General features: G+C 36.6%; 1 protein-coding gene across 1 annotated transcript in view; it reads left to right on the top strand.

The window, feature by feature from the left end:
* Positions 1-25,809, top strand: part of CFAP54 (cilia and flagella associated protein 54) — a 901,430-nt gene that overhangs the window by 54,592 nt on the left and 821,029 nt on the right. Inside the window, exons 6-9 of the mRNA XM_053719246.1 lie at positions 8,244-8,387; positions 10,359-10,472; positions 18,790-18,891; positions 19,188-19,386. Of these exons, the coding sequence (XP_053575221.1) occupies positions 8,244-8,387; positions 10,359-10,472; positions 18,790-18,891; positions 19,188-19,386 (559 nt within the window). The remainder of the gene's footprint in view (positions 1-8,243; positions 8,388-10,358; positions 10,473-18,789; positions 18,892-19,187; positions 19,387-25,809) is intronic.

Below are 25,809 nucleotides of genomic sequence, written 5' to 3'. Positions count from 1 at the left end.
GATATGTAAGGCAGCGACTTGGTCTTCTCTGCACACTTTTGCCAAATTCTACAAATTTGATACTTTTGCTTCTTCGGAGGCTATTTTTGGGAGAAAGGTTTTGCAAGCCGTGGTGCCTTCTGTTTAGGTAACCTGATTGGCTCCCTCCCTTCATCCGTGTCCTAAAGCTTTGGTATTGGTTCCCACAAGTTATGGATGACGCCGTGGACCGGACACACCAATGTTGGAGAAAACAGAATTTATGCTTACCTGATAAATTACTTTCTCCAACGGTGTGTCCGGTCCACGGCCCGCCCTGGTTTTTTAATCAGGTTTGATACATTTCTTTCTTTAACTACAGTCACCACGGCACCCTATAGTTTCTCCTTTTTTTCTCCTGTCCGTCGGTCGAATGACTGGGGGGGCGGAGCCTGGGAGGGACTATATGGACAGCTTTTGCTGTGCTCTTTGCCGTTTCCTGTTGGGGAGGAGAATATTCCCACAAGTTATGGATGACGCCGTGGACCGGACACACCGTTGGAGAAAGTAATTTATCAGGTAAGCATAAATTCTGTTTTTCTCCCTGTTTCTACACCACTACAGAAAGCCTCTTGTCACATGCTTTTTTTTATTAGCTTTTCACAACAAGAGACTGCTAGTTCATGTGGGCCATATAGAAAACATTGTGCTCACTCCCGTGGAGTTGTGGCTGATACTGTACTAATTGGCTAAAATGCAAGTCAATAGATAATAAATAAATTAATAAATAAATAGTCATGTGATCAGGGGCTGTCAAAAGAGGCTTAGATACAAGGTAATCACAGAGGTTAAAAGTATATTAATATACCAATGTTGGTTATGCAAAACTGGGGAATGGGTAATAAAGGGATTCTCTATAAACCGTTCAAAATTTGAGTTTTGAAGAGGGCGGCCGCAGAATGATATGTCTAGATTGAAAAGTAAATTACAGAGCATCTTCATTAGAAGTGGTCATTTAAGTCCCTGCAAAATATTGCTTAGAAGTGATCAATTAAAGTCCATCTAAAATATCTTTTAGATTCCGGACCTGACTTTAAAACATAAAGTTTAGAAATCAGTTTGAGCCAACCTATGTTTAGCTTTCAAGAAAGAATACAGAGAGGACAAAGACAAATTGCATGCCCTATCTGAATCTCCTTTTAAAAAGAGACGCAATGAGATGATGCTATATTTTAGTGTCATTTTTCTTTACATTTATTTCATGCTGAAGCTATTTTTGCAGTTCATGTCAGTGTTTCACAGAAGTTTACTTTGAAGTTGTTGTGATTTATTGACCTTTTTAATAAGTCATATTTTTTTTCACTATTGTATATGCCTTTCGATTGCCACTACTTTGTTCCTTTCATACGACAGATCTAGTAATTACATTGTTTGCTTGCTCATACAATCTGATATATTTACGTAGAAAGCCTTAGGCGCAGATGTTACAATATAACATGAAGTTGGAGCGTTTGTATGAGAAAATGGTAAGTACATGATTCAAGTGGTAGCTATTTGCTGTAGCTCAGCAGGGATTGCGCTCAGCTGATGACTAATACAAGTCACACAACACATGGCCTTAGACTGGAATGTAAGAAATGATTCAACAAGACTGATTAAGATCTTTCTAGTTATTTTATTCTTATTTATAGGTGTGTACTGCACTTTAGCCAGAGTCACACAGGTTTAAAGTTACGTACCTGTTTTTGTATTCTGCTCCTTGTTTCTCCTATGTTTTTGTGTTTGTTTAAGGAGACATACAAGTGCAAAAAAGAAACTGCACCCCCTGCAAAGGGGTTACATTTAAAGTTAAAGGGACAGCCTACTCCAGAATTATTTAAAAAGTTATATAATCCCTTTATTACCCATTCCCCAGTTTTGCATACCTAACACAGTTATATTAATATACTTTTTACCGCTGTAATTACCTTGTATCTAATCCTCTGCAGACTGCCCCCTTATATTAGTGCTCTTGACAAACTTTCATTTTAGCCAATCAGTACTAACTCATAAATAACTCCACTGGAGTGAGCACAATGCTATCTATATGGCACCCATGAACTAGCACTGTTTAACTGAGAAAAACTGTCAAGATGCACTGAGATAAGAGGCGGCCTTCAAGTGCTTAGAAATTAGCATATGAGCCTAACTTGGTTTAGCCTTCAACTAAGAATACCAATAGAACAAAACAAATTTAATGATAAAAAGTAAATTGAAGATTCTTTTAAAATTGCATGCCCTATCTGAATCATGAAAGTTTAATTTTGACTAGACTGTCCCTTTAAATTCAGTTCCAGAGCAGCAATGCTCTACTGGGACAAAACCACAGTTGATGAACAAAAGACAAAAATTGTGCAAGTCAAAGAGATTTGCACCCTCTCCTCATTGCCCCTTGTTACTCCAATGCAGCAGCATCCATCTTGTATCTATTCATCCCTTTATAAAAAGAAGGAACTCCACTGGGAATGATACTGGCATAACTATAATGCCTGCAAAACGTTACAGAACAAATAAAGTAAAACAGAAGAAACACCCTCAATAAAACAGTCAACTCTAACATATGCACAAAAGAAAACTCGCTAGCTAATGAATCTGTAGGTGAAGAGATAGATGCCCAATGAATTTCAAACAGGATGCTGCTTTCACAATGAGGTCCCTTGAGCATCTATGAATCTAGCCTTTTGCTTTACCGTAATATGAAATATAACATTGTTTTATAAAGACTTTCAGAAAATGAATGGTGTTAGCGACCTAGCGGTTTACCAAGGACTACAACTTCCAGAATCCCTTCCAATGTGTTGATCACATGGCATATGGAGTTAGGGTTGCCACCTCAGCCATGTTTTCCTGGACACTTATGAGTTACACATGCTGTAGGGTTTGCAGAGGAAAACATGCATTGTGCTGTTGGACAGCACAAAAATCGTGACCCTGGACAGCATTATTCATGTTCCTCCCTGCACACCCTGAGGCATGTATAACTAATAAGTGTCCAGGAAAACATGGCCGAGGTGGCAACCCTATATGGAGTATACAACATTATTAGTTTTACTGCTATAAAACAGCATTGTTTCTTAACTTAAAGGGACATTGAACACTAAAAATGTTATTGTTTAAAAAGATAGATAATCCCTTTATTTACCATTCCCAGTTTTGAAGAACCAACACAGTTATAATAATAGACGTTTTACCTCTGTGATTACCTTGTATCTAAACTTCTGCAGACTGCCCCCTTATTTCAGTTGCATTTCAGGCAATTCGTGCTGACTCTTAAATAACTTCACGGGTGTGAGCACAATGTTAGCTATATGGCACACATGAACTAATGCCCTCTAGCTGTGAAAACCTGACTAATGCATTCCGATAAGAAGAGGCCTTCAAGGGCTTAGACATTAGCACATGAGCCTACCTAGGTTTAGCTTTCAACTAAGAATACCAAGAAAACAAATCAAATTTGATGATAAAAGTAAATTGGAAAGTTGTTTAAAATGACATGCCCTATCTGAATTATTAAAGTTTATTTTGGACTTTACTGTCCCTTTTTAATTAGCTTATCAAAGGAAATTTAAACTAAACCTAATTAATCTTTAGAGAACCTAACCCTATAATATTGTGTCTATATTACATAGATTATGGTAATATTTAAAACATTATTAAACATGAATATATTGCCTTATACAATAGACTTAGAGTACACTAGGTTTTGGAGGGTGTGGGTATTTATAGGTGGGAGATTATTTTTACAGTGTTTACTGTAGTATTCCTATGCTGAGGAAGCACAGAATAAGCACACTTTGGTCTCAGTAAGTAGATAGGGGTAGAGGTTACTCTGGCGGTAAAACTAGAGTGCTGGGCATGGATAATATTTGTAATGTTTCTTTGTAACATATTGGGCCAGATTACAAGTGGAGCTCTATTTAATGCTCTCGCTCGAGCATTAACGGCTCTAGAAGTAAAAAGCCAAACTTAGGATATAGCTCTTGATAACCTTTTCCTCCAGAGAAGTCAAAGAAGCAAAAAAAGTGGAAAAAATACCTAACACCCGACATGAAAATATTCCACATATTTCCCAAATATTCCAAATTTCACATTCCAATGCTCTTCACATAGAAGAATATGTTCTATTTATTTGTAAATACATATTTATATATATATATGTGATGGTATTTTTGTACTGTCTCTATGTCTCTCCCTCTGTCTCTCTCTCTGTCTCTCTCTGTCTCTCCTGTAACTGACTTCCCCCAGTTTTGCCAGCTTTTCTGTGTGTGTGTGTGTGTGTGTATATAGATATATAATCTCCATCCATCAAAACACTATTGGAAAAGAGGAAGGACTCATCATAATAAATAATCCTTAATAAAGAATAAAGCACTCTTTTTTATATTTAGTTTAATATAAGTTCAATATTCGCCTTATATCATTTCAGGTACTAAAAATGCAGAGTACCTAATATACATCACCATTAAAGACAATAACAGGCATAAGTGCAGGTGCAAGTGATAGTGAATACAATATAAAAAAGTATATATAGCTTTGTCACGTGACTAGCAAGGGCCCATATACAAATGCCATTGTGCTTTATTCCTTACCTTTATTAAGGATCATTTATTATGATGAGTCCTTCCTCTTTTCTAATAGTCTTTTGATGGATGAAAAATGTGTAGGGTCTGCACCATTTGGTATTTTATTTCTTAATGGAAGAACAAAGGGGTATGGACAGTGCTAGGTGAGCTTAAAAATTACCACAACCAAAATAAGGATATATAAATAATGAAATATGCTGTTCCAGTTATTAGAAAAAAAGGGATTTTATTTATATAATGCCATATACTTTGTTATATATTGATCCTGACTATATTCGTTATAATATGGTGACCTGTCACACTTAAAGGGACAGTCAACACTTGAGATAACAGTATCCAACACTGAACCCAAATTTTTTCTTTCGTGATTCAGATAGAGCATGCAATTTTAAGCAACTTTCTAATTTACTCCTATTATCAATTTTTCTTCGTTCTCTTGCTTTCTTTATTTGAAAAAGACATCTAAACTATTTTTTGGTTCAGAACCATGGAAAGCACTTGTTTATTGGTAGGTGAATTTATCCACCAATCGGCAAGAACAACACAGAGTGTACACCAAAAATGGGCCGGCATCTAAACTTACATTCCTGCATTTCAAATAAAGATACCAAGAGAATGAAGAAAATGTGATAATAGGAGTAAATTAGAAAGTTGTTTAAAATTGCATGCTCTATCTGAATCGCGAAAGAAAAAATTTGGGTTCAGTGTCCCTTTAAAAATAAAAACGAAGATCCACCTGAACCGTACCCCTTTTGTCTTACCTACTTCTCCTAGTAATCATTGACGATAACTTCTATAATATGATGTAAATATGGCAGCCAAACTCCCCCCACCGTTACGTAGCTACCTTCTTCTTCAAATGATCAGCCAATCAGAATCCGAACCTCGATCAGAAATTGCAAGCGCGTTCAATTTCTGACCGAGGATTGGATTCTGATTGGCTGATCATTTGAAGAAGAAGGTAGCTAAGTAACGGTGGAGGGAGTTAGGCTGCCATATTTACATCATATTATAGAAGTTATCGTCGATGATTACTAGGAGAAGGAAGTAGGTAAGACAAAAGGGGTACGGTGCAGACGGATCTTCATTCTTTATTTTTTAAATATCGGATACAGTTATCTCGAGTGTTGACTGTCCCTTTAAAATTAGTTCTAACTTTATATTAATTACGCAAACCCATAAATATAAGTAGGTATAAACAATTATTCATATATTGCTTGCAAAAATATGTTAAAACCTTATGCTGTTAAAAATGTATTCAGTTCTCTATAAAAACACCAACATAATACGTAATATGGTTAAAAAAGTACAATACCACCTAGACACATTAGTGGTGGAAAGTAATAAAAAAACACTTAACATAAATGGTTCAGAATCTATATGAGCAGTCTGGTGGATTAGCAAATTAGTCCCTTATGGCAGGTCTGACAATATAAAAGTTTCAGTCGGAACACCCACTATGCGGGTGTAAGGGAATAATGGCTTTTGAAACAGAAGTTAATTGGGTACCTTTCCTTATCTTGTGATAATGTCCCAGTCTGTCAGTGTCGAACACTTACTATACTCCTCAGACGCTTTTCCGTCTCTTGCCCGTCTTTTTCTGGTGGTTTAAATCACACACCTTTGACTCCGTATGCTTCTCCCCTCTTGTTTCAGGGTACAGGGCTGCCAGTCTCCGTTACTTCCATGTCACGTGTGTTACCTCAGTCATGTGCGGCTCTTGGAACTCGGCTTTTTTGAATGAATCCTTAGGGGATAAGATATTTTATTTCTCTGCACAGAGATGAGGCTCACAGGTGTCTGTAGGGTCTTTAAATACCCCTCCCCTCGGTTTCCATTGGTCCATTCCCATTTCTCTTAAAGTGGATTTCTTTATTTATGGTGGACGGGTCCGTTGTTATCTTTGAAATATTCCAACGTTTGTCTGATATTTCTCCCAAAAAAAAGTTCTCTCCTGTTATGCTTTTCTTACGTCATGATAAAGATGGTTTTCCTGTAAGTGGTGTTTCTTACACAGAATATTTCTTCCATTTTTGAAGAAATCTCTCCTATTTTGCTATTATCAAATCATCATGGAGATGGTGATTTTGAGTGATGTTGTTACTTATATTAAAACATTGTATACATATACCTTATGGTTGTGTAATTTTTAATCTCACCTAGCGCTGTCCATACCCCTTTTGTTCTTCCGTTATAACCCTTACAGTTTTTTGGGGAAAGCTGTTCACTGGTACAGCTTAAATTACCACTAGGGTTGTGCTGTGAAATCCTCTGATACTTGATATTTATTTCTTAATACCAAACATTTAAATCTACAGTTGTGTATATTTTCATCAGCCATTTGCTCTCTTTCTTATGATATTGAGATGTGTGTGTGTGTGTGTGTATGTATGTATATGTATACATAGACTATTGCCTTATGTGAAGAACATTGTACTGTGAAATATTTACAGTAAATACATAGACTTACTTGATTAAATATGAATATTGCATAAATATATTATATAAATATATATTATATATATATATATATATATATATATGTGCATTGGAGCCTTTGCAGTTTAATAGAGCAAAACGTGTGTGTGTGTATATGTATATATGTATATATGTATATATATATATATATATATATATATATAATATATATATATATATAATTAATTATATATATATATATATATATATATATATATATATATATGTACATATTTATTTGTGTTTATATAAATACATATATACACATATAAATATACATACAAACATATACAACTTTATACATGTATATGTATTTATCTCTGTTAAAGCCTTTTGCCTGCTTTTTTTTCCCTAACACCTGAGACCTCATATCTTTGAGCTTGATAACTTTTGTGTGCAATTTTTAATTTTTAAATAATTTTTATTAGATGGTGTTAATATGAGTGTAACCGCACTTTGTAATGTATTTTTTTGTGTGTTTTGTGCAACCTTTTACTTTCGCAAAACAGTTAACCAGAGCTCTGAGGACTCGGTAATCATTCTAGTATAAATCGTGATTGCGCTCAAGTGATCGCATTTACTTCCAAGTTGTAATACGAGCGCAAATCCTGACGCGCACACACAGCCACAATAAATCCCTTATTGCTCGTGCGTAACTGTTAACGTGCCACTTGTAATCTGGCCCTTTATTGGCTAAATAAAAGTAATATTTGAATATCTTCCTCCTTTTTTATCTAAATATTATTCTTTTTCATTTTAAGTAAGGCAGATTCATATTTATAAGTAGACTTTAATAAAACCTATCTGATCATTATGCATCATGAAATTTTCTGTTTTAACTGATTGATTATGTAATAGGGCCCTCTAGTGGCTGAATGTGTTATTACCTTATTTTACATTGCTCATTCACATGCAAGTTAACATAAACTATCAATAAAATCATAACTCACAAAGAAGTGTTGGGCAGTGACAATTTGCTACTGTCGCTTACTACTGTGCAACATCCCATTATATATAAATTAGTTTTACAGGATTTATTGGTTGATAGTCTGTGAACTTGCTTAGTTAGTTCTTTATTGACTTGTCATATATGCAGCACAAATCATTAGATAATAAATGTCAAGTCATTGGCAGCATTTTATCAGAAAACAAACAAGTACAGCAAGTATCTATTTTTTTTTTTAGGTACTTGAGTTCCTCTTATGGGCCAGCGTGTGCTTGGAATCATCTGTTCCACTTCTGTCTCTCGCCTATTTACCATGGAGAACAACACTGTACACTGCTGTTTGTCAGTGCTATTTCGACAGCCAGGCGGGTGTCCATGGGGAGGTAAATGTGTGACTTTGTTTATTGTACAATTTAGTTTACATACAGCAGCGGTGTCCAAAGTTTATTAAAGGGACATGACACCCACATTTTTTCTTTCATGATTTAGAAAGAGAATGCAATTTTAAACATCTTTCTAATTTACTTATATTATCTAATTTGTTTTATTCTCTTGATATTCTTTGCTGAAAAGCATATCTAGATATGCTCAGCAGCTGCTGATTGGTTGCTGCACAAAGAAGCCTCGTGTGATTGGCTCACCATGTGCATTGCTTTTTCTTCAACTAAGGATATCTAAAAAATGAAGCAAAATAAATAATAGAAGTAAATTGTAATGTTGTTTAAATTTATTTTCTTTATCTGAATCATGAAAGAAAGATTTTGGGTTTAGTGGCCCTTTAAATCAAGGGCTTAAATAGACTTTTTTTTCACTTGTGTTGCCAATAAACTCATTTTGGAAAATAGTAAAAACAAAATTGAAACTATTCTATGTAGTTAAACACACTTTAGAGAACCCATTCTTTAGCATTATATATGGTGTTATATGTGGTTGTACAACTCACACACGTGAAATTTGACACAGCGAAAAGGCAGTTTTAATAAAAAAAAGAGCAGTATTTCTGGAGATATAAAGCTATAAAGTGGCAATATTTCAGTTCACTGTTTCATCTCTAGTAATGAAAAATGTAACCTTAAACAGTTAAGCACCATTAGAGTGTGTATATGTTACTGGTGAAGTAAGAAATCTGGGTAATCCTAGGATTACCCGGGTAAAATGGACATTACCCCTGGCGACTTTGGGTAAAGCACGATGTCCTGTAATTCTCCCATCTCTACTATCTCTTTTGCCTCCGCCTGGGGGGTTGAACGGGGGCGCCCAACCGATCCTCTGGCAAAAAAGATAGTGAAGATGGGGGAAGTACAGTGCATGCTATATATGTTTGATCCGGTGACGCTGCACTCTTAGGGGATTTATGATCATACATTGGCTTTACCCACAGCCGCTTGGGTAATGTCCATTTTACCTGGGTATTCCTAGGATTACCCAATATCTAACTTTAACCATAACATATACATCAATCAATCTTGGGTTTTAGTGACTTAGCTGTCATGTAGATGTACAATGACTCTGCCGCAGACAATTCACTGAGAGGCTATTAAAGACTCTGAGGCCTCTGAGCAAAGGTAAGGCATCAATAACATTGGTTGTTTGCCAAACGATCACTGCAGAAGACTATGCAGTGGCTACATGTTTATCTTCTATTTGCAAGGTGGCACTTGCCTCTAGTACTGCTTGGTTTGTTGGCTACAATAGCAGTTCTTAAATAGTATATATACAATTATCCAAAGAAAACAGTAACATCACAGGATTTTCACCAAAATTATGTCAAATTTATTGACGTTTTGGGAAGCACTCAATCCCCTTCTTCAGAACCTGATTGTGCATCCCCAAAAAGTCAATTAATTTGACATAATTTGGGGGAAAATCCTGTGATGTTTTTGTTTTCTTTGGATACATTGCTTCGAGTTAAACATCCAGGTAGCTTTGTGCTGGAGGGCGGATTAATTGTTGGGACTTAATAAACTGGTAGCGACATCTAACTTGATGTCACTGGCACTCTTAAAACTTTGGTTGGAGAATGCAAATGTTGTGGCCTATTGCCATATTGTGTGCTTGAAAATAGTTATCACCAAACGGTGTTAACCTTTTAAAGATATTTTTTTTTTTAACAATCAGGTTTATTTCTAAAGGGCCTCTGATTTGACATTCACTTAAACGTTAAAAGTTTTAATTTTCTATCTCTATGTTGCGATTCAGCTGTCTACCCAAAACTTTGCAATGTTTTCTTTTTAGTATGTACTGGAATATTATGAAGATCACATTAGAAAGTATTTTATTGGTGCTGATGATCAGAATATAAACATTGTTCTTTGTTTTGTGTCTTCCTCTTTATGAATAACCTTTCTTCTTAGGTGTTTGCCCGCCGTGCTCTGAGTAAAATCAATGAGCTTAGTCGGCTTCAAAATATGAGCGATACTTCAGACTCTGAGGAGGCAAAAAAAGCTTTTAGAGAAGCCACTTTGAAGGTAAACAATGAACTCTTGTGTGTGAAAAAGTAAAGTACTGGGAGCAGCTGGACAGGAGCTACAATCTAGGAACGATATTGTTAAACACATTGGGATGGAAACAGTTCTATCCCTTAAAGGGACAGTTTACTCAAAAATGTTCTCCCCATTAATTCATTCCCCATGATCCACTTTGCCTGCTGGAGTGTATTAAATTGTTTACAAGTATTTCCTTTACCATTATATTGACATTTGAAATAGTTGATTTAGCCTGTGGTATCCCCACCTATTATGAAAGTTTTTGGCCTTAGGTCCAAGCTATAGATTAACTGTGTAAACACAGCCAGCAGAAGAATTTACACTCCCCATAGGGTATAGAAGAGATACGGTAATAACATTTTAATTTTCCATTGTTCTCTCCAAGTATTAGTCTTTGGTTTACTGACAGATATAAGATAAAGAAGCCTGTATATGTACACAATGTGATAAAGTAATGAGATCTGATTATACCTACCATTTTATTAGGTTGTGGCTTCAAAACACAAAATCAGCTTTTCCACATAAACAAATAAACCTTAAAAAGCAAATTCTCATACATTTTATACTCTGCAGTTGGTAAAAAAAAAAGTAATTGGAAACACAGTAAGGGAAAAATAATTTTATAGTATACTGCCCCTTTAAGGTTAATTTTCTAATCCTGCTGCATTCTACAATGCAAAACCTTCTCCGTAGAAATAGTATTTGGGGACATCAGTTTGTTTACTTCCATTTTAATTTTGATTTTTGCCTATCAAATGAGTGGTATAAATATATACTTACTGCTGTTAAGATAGTCTTTTTCATGTCACGTATACTGCATGGCTGTTTATACATTCTGTATTTTTTTACAACAAAGTTGCTAACAGCACTAGCCTAACCTCACTGTTGCCGTGATCCAACTGTATCCCAAGGTGTAGTTAATACGTGTTATCCTAATGTTATGCACTGTAGAGTGATGCGAAAAAATGCGTCACTCTAACTACTTTTTAACTTACTTGTATGTTGTACTTGCCCTTGTCGGTACCTTTTTTATCTTTCAAATAAAGGATGTTTTTGATTTGAGCCGTACTACCACTTTGCCTTTTTGTGGACGCTTTGTATACATTCTGTCTGACATAGGGCTAGATGCAATAAAGCTTGTTTAGCCTATATGGTGCTACTGCTGTTTCCACCAGTTTTTTAAATTGCCACGTAGAATATGAAAAGGGAACTGTTAGGGTAGCCTGATATGGGGGGGGGAGGGGTTTATTGCCTTTCTCACCGGAAAGAGAAATGCATTAGAATGTAGAATGTAACTTAAATGATCATGAAACACTTTGAGACTGAAATATGCAGTATAGGTATACTAAAAAAATAACAACTTTGCAATATACTTTATTTATTTTGCCCTATTTTCCTGTAATTTAAATTTGAAAACTGAGGTTTTTCCAATTCTGAGAATTGCGAAATCACATTGCATGATTTACAAACCTAACCATGCCACACATTTGTCAGTACATTTACATCAGAAAGTGCTAATATACTGCTATATAAATGTGATTCTGGCTTCTAAATGTAAATGTCATTCACTTTTGCCTTTATTAATTTTGAAAATGGCCGTACATTTTTATGTGTTGGTGATACCTTTGGTATGTCTGAAGTTTTTCCCCAGGTCTGCTTGAACGCAATACAACTTTCTCACACTTTACATTTTCGCCCCATCATTAAAAGCTGATAAGGTTGCCTCCTGTACATTTTTAAAATCAATATGTCAAGAGATAAATTATGCTATAGACACAAATGCAATTTGCAATATAAGGAGAGTCCACGGCATCATTCCTTACTGTTGGGAAATAATGAACCTGGCCACTAGGAGGAGGCAAAGACACCCCAGTCAAAGGCTTAAATACCTCTCCCACTTCGCCAATCCCCCAGTCATTCTTTGCCTTTTGTCACAGGAGGATGGCAGAGAAGTGTCAGAAGATTTCAGAGTAGTTCCTTTGGAAGGGTATCTACCCTTTGATATGGGACTGGAGTTTTAAGTAGTCTTGTCAGCCTTTCAGTGAGAGCATTGACGAAAGTTAGAGTCTAACTGCAAACCTATCCAGACTACCTGCTAACAGCTCCTAAGCAATCAGCTCCTAAGAAATCAGTGTTGACGAGTTTCACTACCTGCTTGTTCTCTCTCTCAAGTCCATGTCAGGAGCAATGCTACAAGACTGTCACACTTGAGAGGCCGTGTTTATGTTCCACAGCATGGATTCTGGTAAGATCGTTTCAATTTTTACATATGTTGAAAACACTAGAAGACAGGTTCACAGCGTGGCTCCTTTTATCTTAATAGAATCATGGGTTAATATCTCCTGAGGGGGATTATTGAACAGTGGGGATTGATCAAATGTGATGCTTTGATATTATGTTGCTTTATGTGTGAATTTTATTGGACTTATAGACTGTTTGTTATGTGACTGGAACGCACAGGTTTTTACTTTCACTTTGAACACTGCACAGCTTGTAGCTTGGCACACTTTTTCTCATAGCAGGGGCGGATCTGCCTTACGCACCATGTGACCGGAAATGGTCTCGCTTTCATGTCCTCTTTCCTGACCAAGCTGGCTGTCGGAGAAGACGCTTTTTCTCTGCATTGTCTGGGTCTAAGAGGTGGTGAGTGCCCCAGCTATTGGTAGTATAAAGGTGCCATTTCTTGAGAAATAACTAAGATCGTTTTATTTTCTGTGTCCTACTGTCATTAGCTTAAGCTATGGAGGATTCTGAGATACTAGAGGGTACTCCCTCTATTCCAAATAGTAATACCTGTTTATATTATGAGGAGGCCTTGGTATGCCTGCCCTCTCAACTATGTTCCAGAATGTTGATCGGGAGGGAGCGTTCCTCCTGAGACCACAGGCCCTGTGCCTTCTTGGCACCCTAAACAGCTCCCCATCCTGATAGACTTGCATTCATAGTCACAATCTCCCAGGATGGTCTTAAGAAGGATGTCCCTCGGGACAGATAATCTGGACAGAGCCACTAAGAGAGCGATTCTCTTGACTGGTTGTCCAGAGAGATCTGTTGAGACAGATCGGAATGATCGCCGTTCCACTGCCTCAGCAGGCACAGTTGCAGCGGTCTGAGACAGAGCCTGGCAAAGGAAATGATGTCCATGCTGGACACCATGAGACCAATTACCTCCAAATACTGAGCCACAGAGGGTCTTAAGGAGGTCCGGAGGGCAAGACATGCTGAAGCAAGCTTGCAACGTCTCTGTTCTGTTTTAAATATCCTCATGGATATGGAGTCTATTATAGTACCCAGGAATTCTACCCTGGTGCTTGGAATAAGAGAACTCTTTTCTAGATTTATCTTCCATCCATGAGATCGAAGAAGAGAGAGAAGAGATACCGAATGGTCCTCCGCCAGAAAAGATGGTGTTTGTACCAGAATATCGTTGCCTTTTTGTGGACGCTTTGTATACATTCTGTCTGACATAGGGCTAGATGCAATAAAGCTTGTTTAGCCTATGTGGTGCTATTAATTTTTAAAATGGCCGTACATTTGTATGTGTTGGTGATACCTTTGGTATGTCTGAAGTTTTTCCCCAGGTCTGCTTGAACGCAATACAACTTTCTCACACTTTAGATTTTCGCCCCATCATTAAAAGCTGATAAGGTTGCCTCCTGTACATTTTTAAAATCAATATGTCAAGAGATAAATTATGCTATAGACACAAATGCATTCATCCATTATGGTCTAACAGATTTGGTTTCTAAGCTTAAAAAACAAAACAGCAATTTGATTTAGTTTGGCATGCAACGAAAATACAAACTCAAGATCTATTGGACGTGTTTACAATATTCTGGACATACTACATGTATATATTAGTTCATACGTGTCCCTTAGTCTTGAGTTATGTATAATGTGGCTGAAACTGAAACATTTAATTAGTATAGTCAGTCATTATGCACAATTATTAAGTGATTCAAGTACATATATATAGCGGAGAAACCAACAACATTTTATATATCCCTAGTATACTAATTCTAGAAAATTTGTTAGAATAATAGTAATGAATTGGTCAGAGAACTTAAACAGCTGACCAAGATACAATGGGCCCACAATAGAAATAAACCCACCTTTAATGTAATTCATGGGGGATATTTTCACACTTTATTCACTAATGTTAAGAAACCCCAATGCTTATATCTAATAAGATACATGAAATAGGTGATCCCTTCTGTTGTCTGTATTATGATTGTTACATGTACAATCTGAACAATGTAGACTTGTCCTAGATGTCCATTTTAACCTTAGAACATAGTATCAATATGTTTTGTGAACTCACTACTGAACAAGTCATCAAGGTTTATACTGTTATAGCTCTGAAGATATTGGGGACTGCACTGTATCATACAGACTGTTTTTCCTGCATATACATTGAGCCATTTCTTAGAGCAAGGGGTATATATATATATATATATGAGTAGTGATGTTTTGAAGTTTCTTTTTCTACTGGCTATTGCTTCTGCGTGCAGAGTATCTGAGATTGCCGCCTTGCAATGTGAGCCTCCTTATCTGGTGTTCCATTCTGATAAGGCTGTCCTATGTACTAAGTTAGTTTTTCTTCTTAAGGTCATGTCAGACCGCAACATCAATCAAGAGATTGTGGTTCCTTCCTTGTGTCCCAATCCTTCTTCTGTGAACGAACGTTTGCTTCATAATCTAGACATGGTTTGCTCTTTGAAGCTGTACCTTCAAGCTACTAAGGATTTTAGACAAACTTCGTCCTTGTTTGTTGCCTATTCCAGGAAGCGTAAGGGACAGAAGGTCTCTTCGACTTCCTTATCTTTTTGGTTAAGGAGTGTTATCCGCCTTGCTTATGAGACAGCAGGACATAAACCTCCTCAGAGGATTACGGCTCATTCTACTAGAGCAGTGGCTTCCTCTTGGGCCTCTATGGATCAGATTTGTAAGGCGGCTACCTGGTCCTCCTTACACACTTTTTCTAAATTTTACAAGTTTGATGTTTTTGCTTACCAGATAATTTCCTTTCCTTCTCTATAAGGAGAGTCCACGGCCCCCGCCTGTGTTCTCCGATGGGCGGCCCTCTAAATTATATTTTTCTTCTGGCACCATTTATACCCTGATATTTCTCCTACTGTTCTTTGTTCCCTCGGCAGAATCACTGGGGGATGGGGGAAGTGGGAGAGATATTTAAGCCTTTGACTGGGGTGTCTTTGCCTCCTCCTGGTGGCCAGGTTTAATATTTCCCAACAGTAAGGAATGATGCTGTGGACTCTCCTTATACAGAAGGAAATTAAATTATCTGGTATGCATAATTTATGTTTTTATATTTTTATCAAAGGCAAATCATATTTTACTACATTAAAAATACTACACTACATTTAAAAAGTCTCAGTCAAGTTACAGTATAAGGCAACACAAAATATAAAACAAACTTAATAATTTAGTTGAATCCGTATAATATAATATAAAGTAAACACTAATTTGTACCCATGATCACCAAGTATTGAGTTTATTGAGTTTAAAGATAATATTTGACTACATTTTTAACGTCATCTCTGGGCTGCCATGTCCAAGCTCACAACCTACTGCTGCAGATAGCCATAAACATTTATGAAACTTAGTTCACTAATCCTTATGCCCAAGTTCAGCCACTTCTCTTCCTGATTCTGGAAGTAACAGAGCACCACAAGCTAAGCTTGAGTCTTGAGCTGAAGTCCCCCCAGATTATGAAGACTTTTCAGCATCTTACACACCATTTGGGACCTTTCAGAAAACTGGTGTCTTTAATATAAGTTAAAGGGACATGAAACCCAATTTTTTTCTTTTATGATTTAGAAAGAGCAGGCAATTTTAAACAACTTTCTAATTTACTTCTATTATCTAATTTGCTTTATTCTCTTGATATACTGTGCTGAAAAGCATATCTAGATATGCTCAGTAGCTGCTGATTGGTTGCTGTACGTAGATGCCTCATATGATTGGCTCACCCATGTGCATTGCTATTTCTTCAACAAAAGATATCTAAATAATGAAGCAAACTAGATAATAGAAGTAAATTGGAATGTTGTTTAAAATTATGTTCTCTACTTGAATCATGAAAGAAATTGTTTGGGTTTAGTGTCCCTAGTGAGCAGCTGTACAGTACTGGACTCTTTTAAATTAAAGGGATATAGATGCGGAGCATGTACTTTTTAGACGCTTTTAAATTCACTTCTATTATCAAATTGACTATGTTTTCTTGGCATGCTTTGTTGAAAAGAATATAAACATATCCTACACTACTGGGAGCTAACTAGTGATTGGTGACTACACAAATGAGTCTCTTGTCACTGGCTCACCAGATGTGTTCAGCAAGCTCCCAGTTGTTCATTTCTGCTCTGGAGTTAACTTTAACTATGTGTTTAATCTATTTGCCACAGTTAAACAATCAGTTATATATAAGCAATAGGGCAATAATAAAATGCTGTAACATATTAAAGCATTTTCTTTTTGCACTTTTATATCCCTTTAATTATGTCAAGGCTGGAGATCAGTGACATATTCAACCCACTGCACTGCAATATAATTGACCTCACACACATGTCTTTAGCTTTGGTATATTTTCTAGAGCATTTATTGTATGCAACTTAAAGGGACATGAAACCCCAAAATTTTATTTCACAATTCAGGTAGAGAATACAATTTTAAACAACGTTACAATTTACTTCTATTATATAATTTGCTTCATTCTCTTGGTATTCTTTGTCGAAGAAGCAGCAATGCACTACTGGGAGCTAGCTGAATGCATTGGGTGAGCCAATAAATTAAAGGCATGTATATGAAGCCACAAATCAGCAGCTCCTGAGCTTACCTAGGTACCAAGATAACAAAACAAATTAGATAATAGAAGTAAATTGGAAAGCTGTTTAAAATCGCATGCACTTTCTGAACCATGAAAGAAAAACATGTGGGTTTCATGTCCCTTTAAACCACAAAGCTTTTTGAGAATAATTCTTGGAACATGGTCAATACACATAAGCACACAACATGCAGTGTTTATTATGGAATGAAGACTGTCAGAATAAAGTTATGATTTGAAAACGCTATCACAAGAGATGCAGTTAGTCTCTATAAAATGTGTATGAAAGGGACAGTACACTGTAAAATAGTTTTTCCATTAATGTTTTTTAAATGACTTGTTATACCAACTGCAGAGTATAAAATATTTGAGGAATTGAGGCATGCTTATTTGTGTATATGAAGTAGCTGATTTTGTGCTTTGAAAGCACAGCCAATTACAATGGGTTGAACTTAAAGGCGATATTAGATCTCATTATGTTCTAAGTTTGTGTAAACAGATTTGCTTCCTTATCTTTTATTTGGCTTAAACACCAAAGCTCAATACATAGAGAGAACAATGGAAAATGATCATTTTATTCCCACTGAGAGTGTAATCTCTTCTGCGGGCTGTGTATACTTAGGCTTGTCAATAGCCTATACTCCAGTATTAATTTGTTCAGTATAGGTGGTAATACCACAGGCTAAATAAGCTATTTCAAATGCTGAAATAAGAGTAAAGGAGCTACTTGTAATCATTTAATACACTCTAACAGGTTAAAAGGATCATTGGTAATAATTTAGAGGGGAGAAAAGTTTTGGGTGAACTGTCCCTTTAAGGTTAAAAGGGACACTAAACACATAGGGACACTAAATACATTTCATGCACTTCTCTCTAACCATGGGTGCTACCATTATGGAACCTAGTTTATACTGCGAGTATCTGGAGGAGAGTTGCTGCACATGTGCAAACAGGTCAGCATTGGAATGTAGTGAAAGATTTCAACATGGCGGCACTCATGACTCGAAGACGGAGCAAAATTACCTCAATATTATGCTTATAAAATGTATTTAGTGCTTAATCTCACTTTAATGTAGATTTGTAAGGTGATTTTTTTTTTCTTTAACTTACATAAAATGTGATTAATGTTTTGCGTTCAAACCTGTTTTGCTAAAGTGATATAACATCATTTTTGCTGCAAGTAAAATACATTATATTAGATGTGCACCCAATGCGCAGTTGCCATTTTTTCTTTTCATAAAGTTCCTTCATTTTGTTTTTTTATTACATCAAGATTTATACTTCCCTGTAAATCATTTTAGTTAATCAGTTTATATAACTTTATACCAGAAGCTTCCCATTCATACGCTTTATTAATAGAATTTCCACTAGTCCACCAGTATATGAAAGTGGCAAGGTGGAATCTGCAGGGGAAGGTTACATTACACATCTCTAATTATTCTAATCATATTTCCTTAGATGGCCGTTATGATCTTCAAAAGAGCCGTTTTTGAATCTAGAAGGAAACCAAAAGGAATGCTTCGACCAAAGCAAAATATAAATCTAAAAGATTTAGAAAAGGTTTGTATATAAATAAATATAATTGCATTTTCTTCATTGTTGTGAACTTCATAAATATAAACCATTACTTAAATAATTCCATATAACATATGATATATTCTAGTCTCCTTTAATGAAAAATTCCATTCTGATCGGAATAATAAAAGGGAACATTACAGAAGGATTGTCTCCACACTTAGAACAAAGTGTTCTTCAATGTACATAACCTGTAAGGGAAGTTATTCAAATAAATTGGCTATTAATAATAATAATTGAAATTGTTCTTTATTTAATCTATATTATGTTGTCTGTTCTAGCTTCCTTGGCCTCGTACTAACACGGAGAAGCTACTGTTAGAGATGTTCAGCAGTGGTGCAGCCCAGTTTCTTGCTATCCTAGAAGCCCTCTCAGACAGTAACAGACATGTGTTGCATGCTGGACCTCCTGTTCCTGATGAACCGGAGATACATGATGTGATTGCTGAACTGTTTTTTGCAGGCATTGATCTTCTTTCAGGTAATGCATTGACAAATAATGACCTACTGACCCATTCGTCCCTATGCTTAGAACTTATTACTAGCAGTCACCTTCTGTCATTCGCAACTTAAAGACTTTTCCCATGTGAAAACTTCTCTCTGAGCGGTGGGGCTGCTCTGTAGAACGCCTTCTCTTGCTTGTCCAAACTTTCCTCCAATCTTCATAACTTTTAATACATTGATAATTTTTATTTGTTTCACTGCATGTTCATTAAACCAATTGCCAGACAATACCCTCTTATCTATATCATCCCAATTAAAAATCACATCAATTGTAAGTTCGCATATCAATATGTTAAAGGGACATTAAACACCCTGTAATTACAAGACATTTCTGTTTTGTTGCTATAGAATAACATATCAGCCAAGTCTAAAGATTTTAAAAAAATTAGCATCTTGTTTGCTGCAATTGTTTTTTAATTGTCAAACGTCACACACCACTTGCCTTATTTGGAGGAGCCAATCAGGGCTTGAAACTGTATACAACATAATGTTTTTATAAAGTGCATTTTTTTTACAGTTATCAGTTAAATCAAAATAGGGGAAGATATGTAGAAGGTTTAGCCTTAAAAGTCTATAGGTTGCATTTCAAGTGCAGAGAATAAGAAAATCCACAATTTTCAAAGCTAAATTACTTGGAAATTTTACTATGCAAATCTTAACATTTTATATTAAAATCTTTAGGCATTTACTGTTACTTTTAATTTAGGTTTGGTTTTGTTATCATGGTGTATTAATGTACCCAGTTTAGTGCTTGGGAATATAATGGCACTGTATAAATAATAATAATTCATACCAGACCTTTCATAAAATGGTTTTAACACTGTTAAGTGTGATTTATACCTTTATTATTATTTGACAAATAACACAATAAATAAACACATTTAGAGAACATAAAAAAAACAAAAAACAAACAAAAAACTTATAGGAAAATTTGTATTTCTTTCATGTAATTAGCAAGAGTCCATGAGCTAGTGACGTATGGGATATACATTCCTACCAGGAGGGGCAAAGTTTCCCAAACCTCAAAATGCCTATAAATACACCCCTCACCACACCCACAATTCAGTTTTACAAACTTTGCCTCCGATGGAGGTGGTGAAGTAAGTTTGTGCTAGATTCTACGTTGATATGCGCTCCGCAGCAAGTTGGAGCCCGGTTTTCCTCTCAGCGTGCAGTGAATGTCAGAGGGATGTGAAGAGAGTATTGCCTATTTGAATGCAGTGATCTCCTTCTACGGGGTCTATTTCATAGGTTCTCTGTTATCGGTTGTAGAGATTCATCTCTTACCTCCCTTTTCAGATCGACGATATACTCTTATATATACCATTACCTCTGCTGATTCTCGTTTCAGTACTGGTTTGGCTTTCTACAAACATGTAGATGAGTGTCCTGGGGTAAGTAAATCTTATTTTCTGTGACACTCTAAGCTATGGTTGGGCACTTTGTTTATAAAGTTCTAAATATATGTATTCAAACATTTATTTGCCTTGACTCAGGATGTTCAACTTTCCTTATTTTTCAGACAGTCAGTTTCATATTTGGGATAATGCATTTGAATTAATCATTTTTTTCTTACCTTCAAAAATTTGACTCTTTTTTCCCTGTGGGCTGTTAGGCTCGCGGGGGCTGAAAATGCTTCATTTTATTGCGTCATTCTTGGCGCGGACTTTTTTGGCGCAAAAATTCTTTTCCGTTTCCAGCGTCATACGTGTCGCCGGAAGTTGCGTCATTTTTTTGACGTTATTTTGCGCCAAGGATGTCGGCGTTCCGGATGTGGCGTCATTTTGGCGCCAAAAGCATTTAGGCGCCAAATAATGTGGGCGTCTGATTTGGCGCTAAAAAATATGGGCGTCGCTTTTATCTCCACATTATTTAAGTCTCATTTTTTATTGCTTCTGGTTGCTAGAAGCTTGTTCTTTGGCATTCTTTCCCATTCCTGAAACTGTCATTTAAGGAATTTGATCAATTTTGCTTTATATGTTTTTTCTCTTACATATTGCAAGATGTCTCACGTTGCATCTGAGTCAGCTTTGGTAGATCCAGCACTAGACAGCGATTTTCCTGTAGTATCTTCTAAGTGTATCTGCTGTAAACTTTTGGTAGCTATTCCTCCGGCTGTTGTTTGTATTGATTGTCATGACAAACTTGTTAAAGCAGATAATATTTCCTTTAGTAATGTACCATTGCCTGTTGCAGTTCCCTCAACATCTAAGGTGCAGAATGTTCCTGATAACATAAGAGATTTTGTTTCTGAATCCATAAAGAAGGCTATGTCTGTTATTTCTCCTTCTAGTAAACAGAAAAAATCTTTTAAAACTTCTCTCCCTACAGATGAATTTTTAAATGAACATCATCATTCTGATTCTGATGACTCTTCTGGTTCAGAGGATTCTGTCTCAGAGGTTGATGCTGATAAATCTTCATATTTATTTAAAATGGAATTTATTCGTTCTTTACTTAAAGAAGTACTATTTGCTTTAGAAATAGAGGATTCTGGTCCTCTTGATACTAATTCTAAACGTTTGGATAAGGTATTTAAAGCTCCTGTGGTTATTCCAGAAGTTTTTCCTGTTCCTAATGCTATTTCTGCAGTAATTTCCAAAGAATGGGATAAATTGGGTAATTCATTTACTCCTTCTAAACGTTTCAAGCAATTATATCCTGTGCCGTCTGACAGATTAGAATTTTGGGACAAAATCCCTAAAGTTGATGGGGCTATTTCTACCCTTGCTAAACGTACTACTATTCCTACGTCAGATGGTACTTCGTTTAAGGATCCTTTAGATAGGAAAATTGAATCCTTTCTAAGAAAAGCTTATCTGTGTTCAGGTAATCTTCTTAGACCTGCTATATCTTTGGCTGATGTTGCTGCAGCTTCAACTTTTTGGTTGGAAACTTTAGCGCAACAAGTAACACATCATGATTCTCATGATATTATTATTCTTCTTCAGCATGCTAATAATTTCATCTGTGATGCCATTTTTGATATTATCAGAGTTGATGTCAGGTTTATGTCTCTAGCTATTTTAGCTAGAAGAGCTTTATGGCTTAAAACTTGGAATGCTGATATGGCTTCTAAATCAACTCTACTTTCTATTTCTTTCCAGGGTAACAAATTATTTGGTTCTCAGTTGGATTCTATTATTTCAACTGTTACTGGTGGGAAAGGAACGTTTTTACCACAGGATAAAAAATCTAAAGGTAAAAACAGGGCTAATAATCGTTTTTGTTCCTTTCGTTTCAACAAAGAACAAAAGCCTGATCCTTCATCTTCAGGAGCAGTTTCAGTTTGGAAACCATCTCCAGTCTGGAATAAATCTAAGCCAGCTAGAAAGGCAAAGCCTGCTTCTAAGTCCACATGAAGGTGCGGCCCTCATTCCAGCTCAGCTGGTAGGGGGCAGGTTACGTTTTTTCAAGGAAATTTGGATCAATTCTGTTCACAATCTTTGGATTCAGAACATTGTTTCAGAAGGGTACAGAATTGGTTTCCAGATGAGACCTCCTGCAAAGAGATTTTTTCTTTCCCGTGTCCCAGTAAATCCAGTAAAAGCTCAAGCATTTCTGAATTGTGTTTCAGATCTAGAGTTGACTGGAGTAATTATGCCAGTTCCAGTTCCGGAACAGGGGATGGGGTTTTATTCAAATCTCTTCATTGTACCAAAGAAGGAGAATTCCTTCAGACCAGTTCTGGATCTAAAAATATTGAATCGTTATGTAAGGATACCAACGTTCAAGATGGTAACTGTAAGGACTATCTTGCCTTTTGTTCAGCAAGGGAATTATATGTCCACAATAGATTTACAGGATGCATATCTGCATATTCCGATTCATCCAGATCATTATCAGTTCCTGAGATTCTCTTTTCTGGACAAGCATTACCAGTTTGTGGCTCTGCCGTTTGGCCTAGCTACAGCTCCAAGAATTTTTACAAAGGTTCTCGGTGCCCTTCTGTCTGTAATCAGAGAACAGGGTATTGTGGTATTTCCTTATTTGGACGATATCTTGGTACTTGCTCAGTCTTTACATTTAGCAGAATCTCATACGAATCGACTTGTGTTGTTTCTTCAAGATCATGGTTGGAGGATCAATTTACCAAAAAGTTCTTTGATTCCTCAGACAAGGGTAACCTTTCTGGGTTTCCAGATAGATTCAGTGTCCATGACTCTGTCTTTAACAGACAAGAGACGTCTAAAATTGATTGCAGCTTGTCGAAACCTTCAGTCACAATCATTCCCTTCGGTAGCCTTATGCATGGAAATTCTAGGTCTTATGACTGCTGCATCGGACGCGATCCCCTTTGCTCGTTTTCACATGCGACCTCTTCAGCTCTGTATGCTGAATCAATGGTGCAAGGATTACACAAAGATATCTCAATTAATATCTTTAAAACCGATTGTTCGACACTCTCTAACGTGGTGGACAGATCACCATCGTTTAATTCAGGGGGCTTCTTTTGTGCTTCCGACCTGGACTGTAATTTCAACAGATGCAAGTCTCACAGGTTGGGGAGCTGTGTGCGGATCTCTGACGGCACAAGGAGTTTGGGAATCTCAGGAGGTGAGATTACTGATCAATATTTTAGAACTCCGTGCAATTTTCAGAGCTCTTCAGTTTTGGCCTCTTCTGAAGAGAGAATCGTTCATTTGTTTTCAGACAGACAATGTCACAACTGTGGCATACATCAATCATCAAGGAGGGACTCACAGTCCTCTGGCTATGAAAGAAGTATCTCGAATTTTGGTTTGGGCGGAATCCAGCTCCTGTCTAATTTCTGCGGTTCATATCTCAGGTATAGACAATTGGGAAGCGGATTATCTCAGTCGCCAAACGTTGCATCCGGGCGAATGGTCTCTTCACCCAGAGGTATTTCTTCAGATTGTTCAAATGTGGGAACTTCCAGAAATAGATCTGATGGCGTCTCATCTAAACAAGAAACTTCCCAGGTATCTGTCCAGATCCCGGGATCCTCAGGCGGAGGCAGTGGATGCATTATCACTTCCTTGGAAGTATCATCCTGCCTATATCTTTCCGCCTCTAGTTCTTCTTCCAAGAGTAATCTCCAAGATTCTGAAGGAATGCTCGTTTGTTCTGCTGCTAGCTCCGGCATGGTCTCACAGGTTTTGGTATGCGGATCTTGTCCGGATGGCCTCTTGCCAACCGTGGACTCTTCCGTTAAGACCAGACCTTCTGTCTCAAGGTCCTTTTTTCCATCAGGATCTCAAATCCTTAAATTTAAAGGTATGGAGATTGAACGCTTGATTCTTGGTCACAGAGGTTTCTCTGACTCTGTGAATAATACTATGTTACAGGCTCGTAAATCTGTATCTAGAGAGATATATTATAGCGTCTGGAAGACTTATATTTCTTGGTGTCTTTCTCATCATTTTTCTTGGCATTCTTTTAGAATACCGAGAATATTACAGTTTCTTCAGGATGGTTTAGATAAGGGTTTGTCTGCAAGTTCCTTGAAAGGACAAATCTCTGCTCTTTCTGTTCTTTTTCAGAGAAAGATTGCTATTCTTCCTGATATTCATTGTTTTGTACAAGCTTTGGTTTGTATAAAGCCTGTCATTAAGTCAATTTCTCCTCCTTGGAGTTTGAATTTGGTTCTGGGGGCTCTTCAAGCTCCTCCATTTGAACCTATGCATTCATTGGACATTAAATTACTTTCTTGGAAAGTTTTGTTCCTTTTGGCCATCTCTTCTGCCAGAAGAGTTTCTGAATTATCTGCTCTTTCTTGTGAGTCTCCTTTTCTGATTTTTCATCAGGATAAGTCGGTGTTGCGAACTTCTTTTGAATTTTTACCTAAAGTTGTGAATTCCAACAACATTAGTAGAGAAATTGTGGTTCCTTCATTATGTCCTAATCCTAAGAATTCTAAGGAGAAATCGTTGCATTCTTTGGATGTTGTTAGAGCTTTGAAATATTATGTTGAAGCTACTAAATCTTTCCGAAAGACTTCTAGTCTATTTGTTGTCTTTTCCGGTTCTAGAAAAGGCCAGAAAGCTTCTGCCATTTCTTTGGCATCTTGGTTGAAATCTTTAATTCATCTTGCCTATGTTGAGTCGGGTAAAACTCCGCCTCAAAGGATTACAGCTCATTCTACTAGGTCAGTTTCTACTTCCTGGGCGTTTAGGAATGAAGCTTCGGTTGATCAGATTTGCAAAGCAGCAACTTGGTCCTCTTTGCATACTTTTACTAAATTCTACCATTTTGATGTATTTTCTTCTTCTGAAGCAGTTTTTGGTAGAAAAGTACTTCAGGCAGCGGTTTCAGTTTGAATCTTCTGCTTATGTTTTTCATTAAACTTTATTTTGGGTGTGGATTATTTTCAGCAGGAATTGGCTGTCTTTATTTTGTCCCTCCCTCTCTAGTGACTCTTGTGTGGAAAGATCCACAT

The sequence above is a fragment of the Bombina bombina genome, chromosome 6 (genome assembly GCF_027579735.1).
Source record: "Bombina bombina isolate aBomBom1 chromosome 6, aBomBom1.pri, whole genome shotgun sequence".
In the NCBI taxonomy this organism is placed as follows: Eukaryota; Metazoa; Chordata; class Amphibia; order Anura; family Bombinatoridae; genus Bombina; species Bombina bombina.
This window is presented reverse-complemented; position numbering and strand designations above follow the sequence as displayed.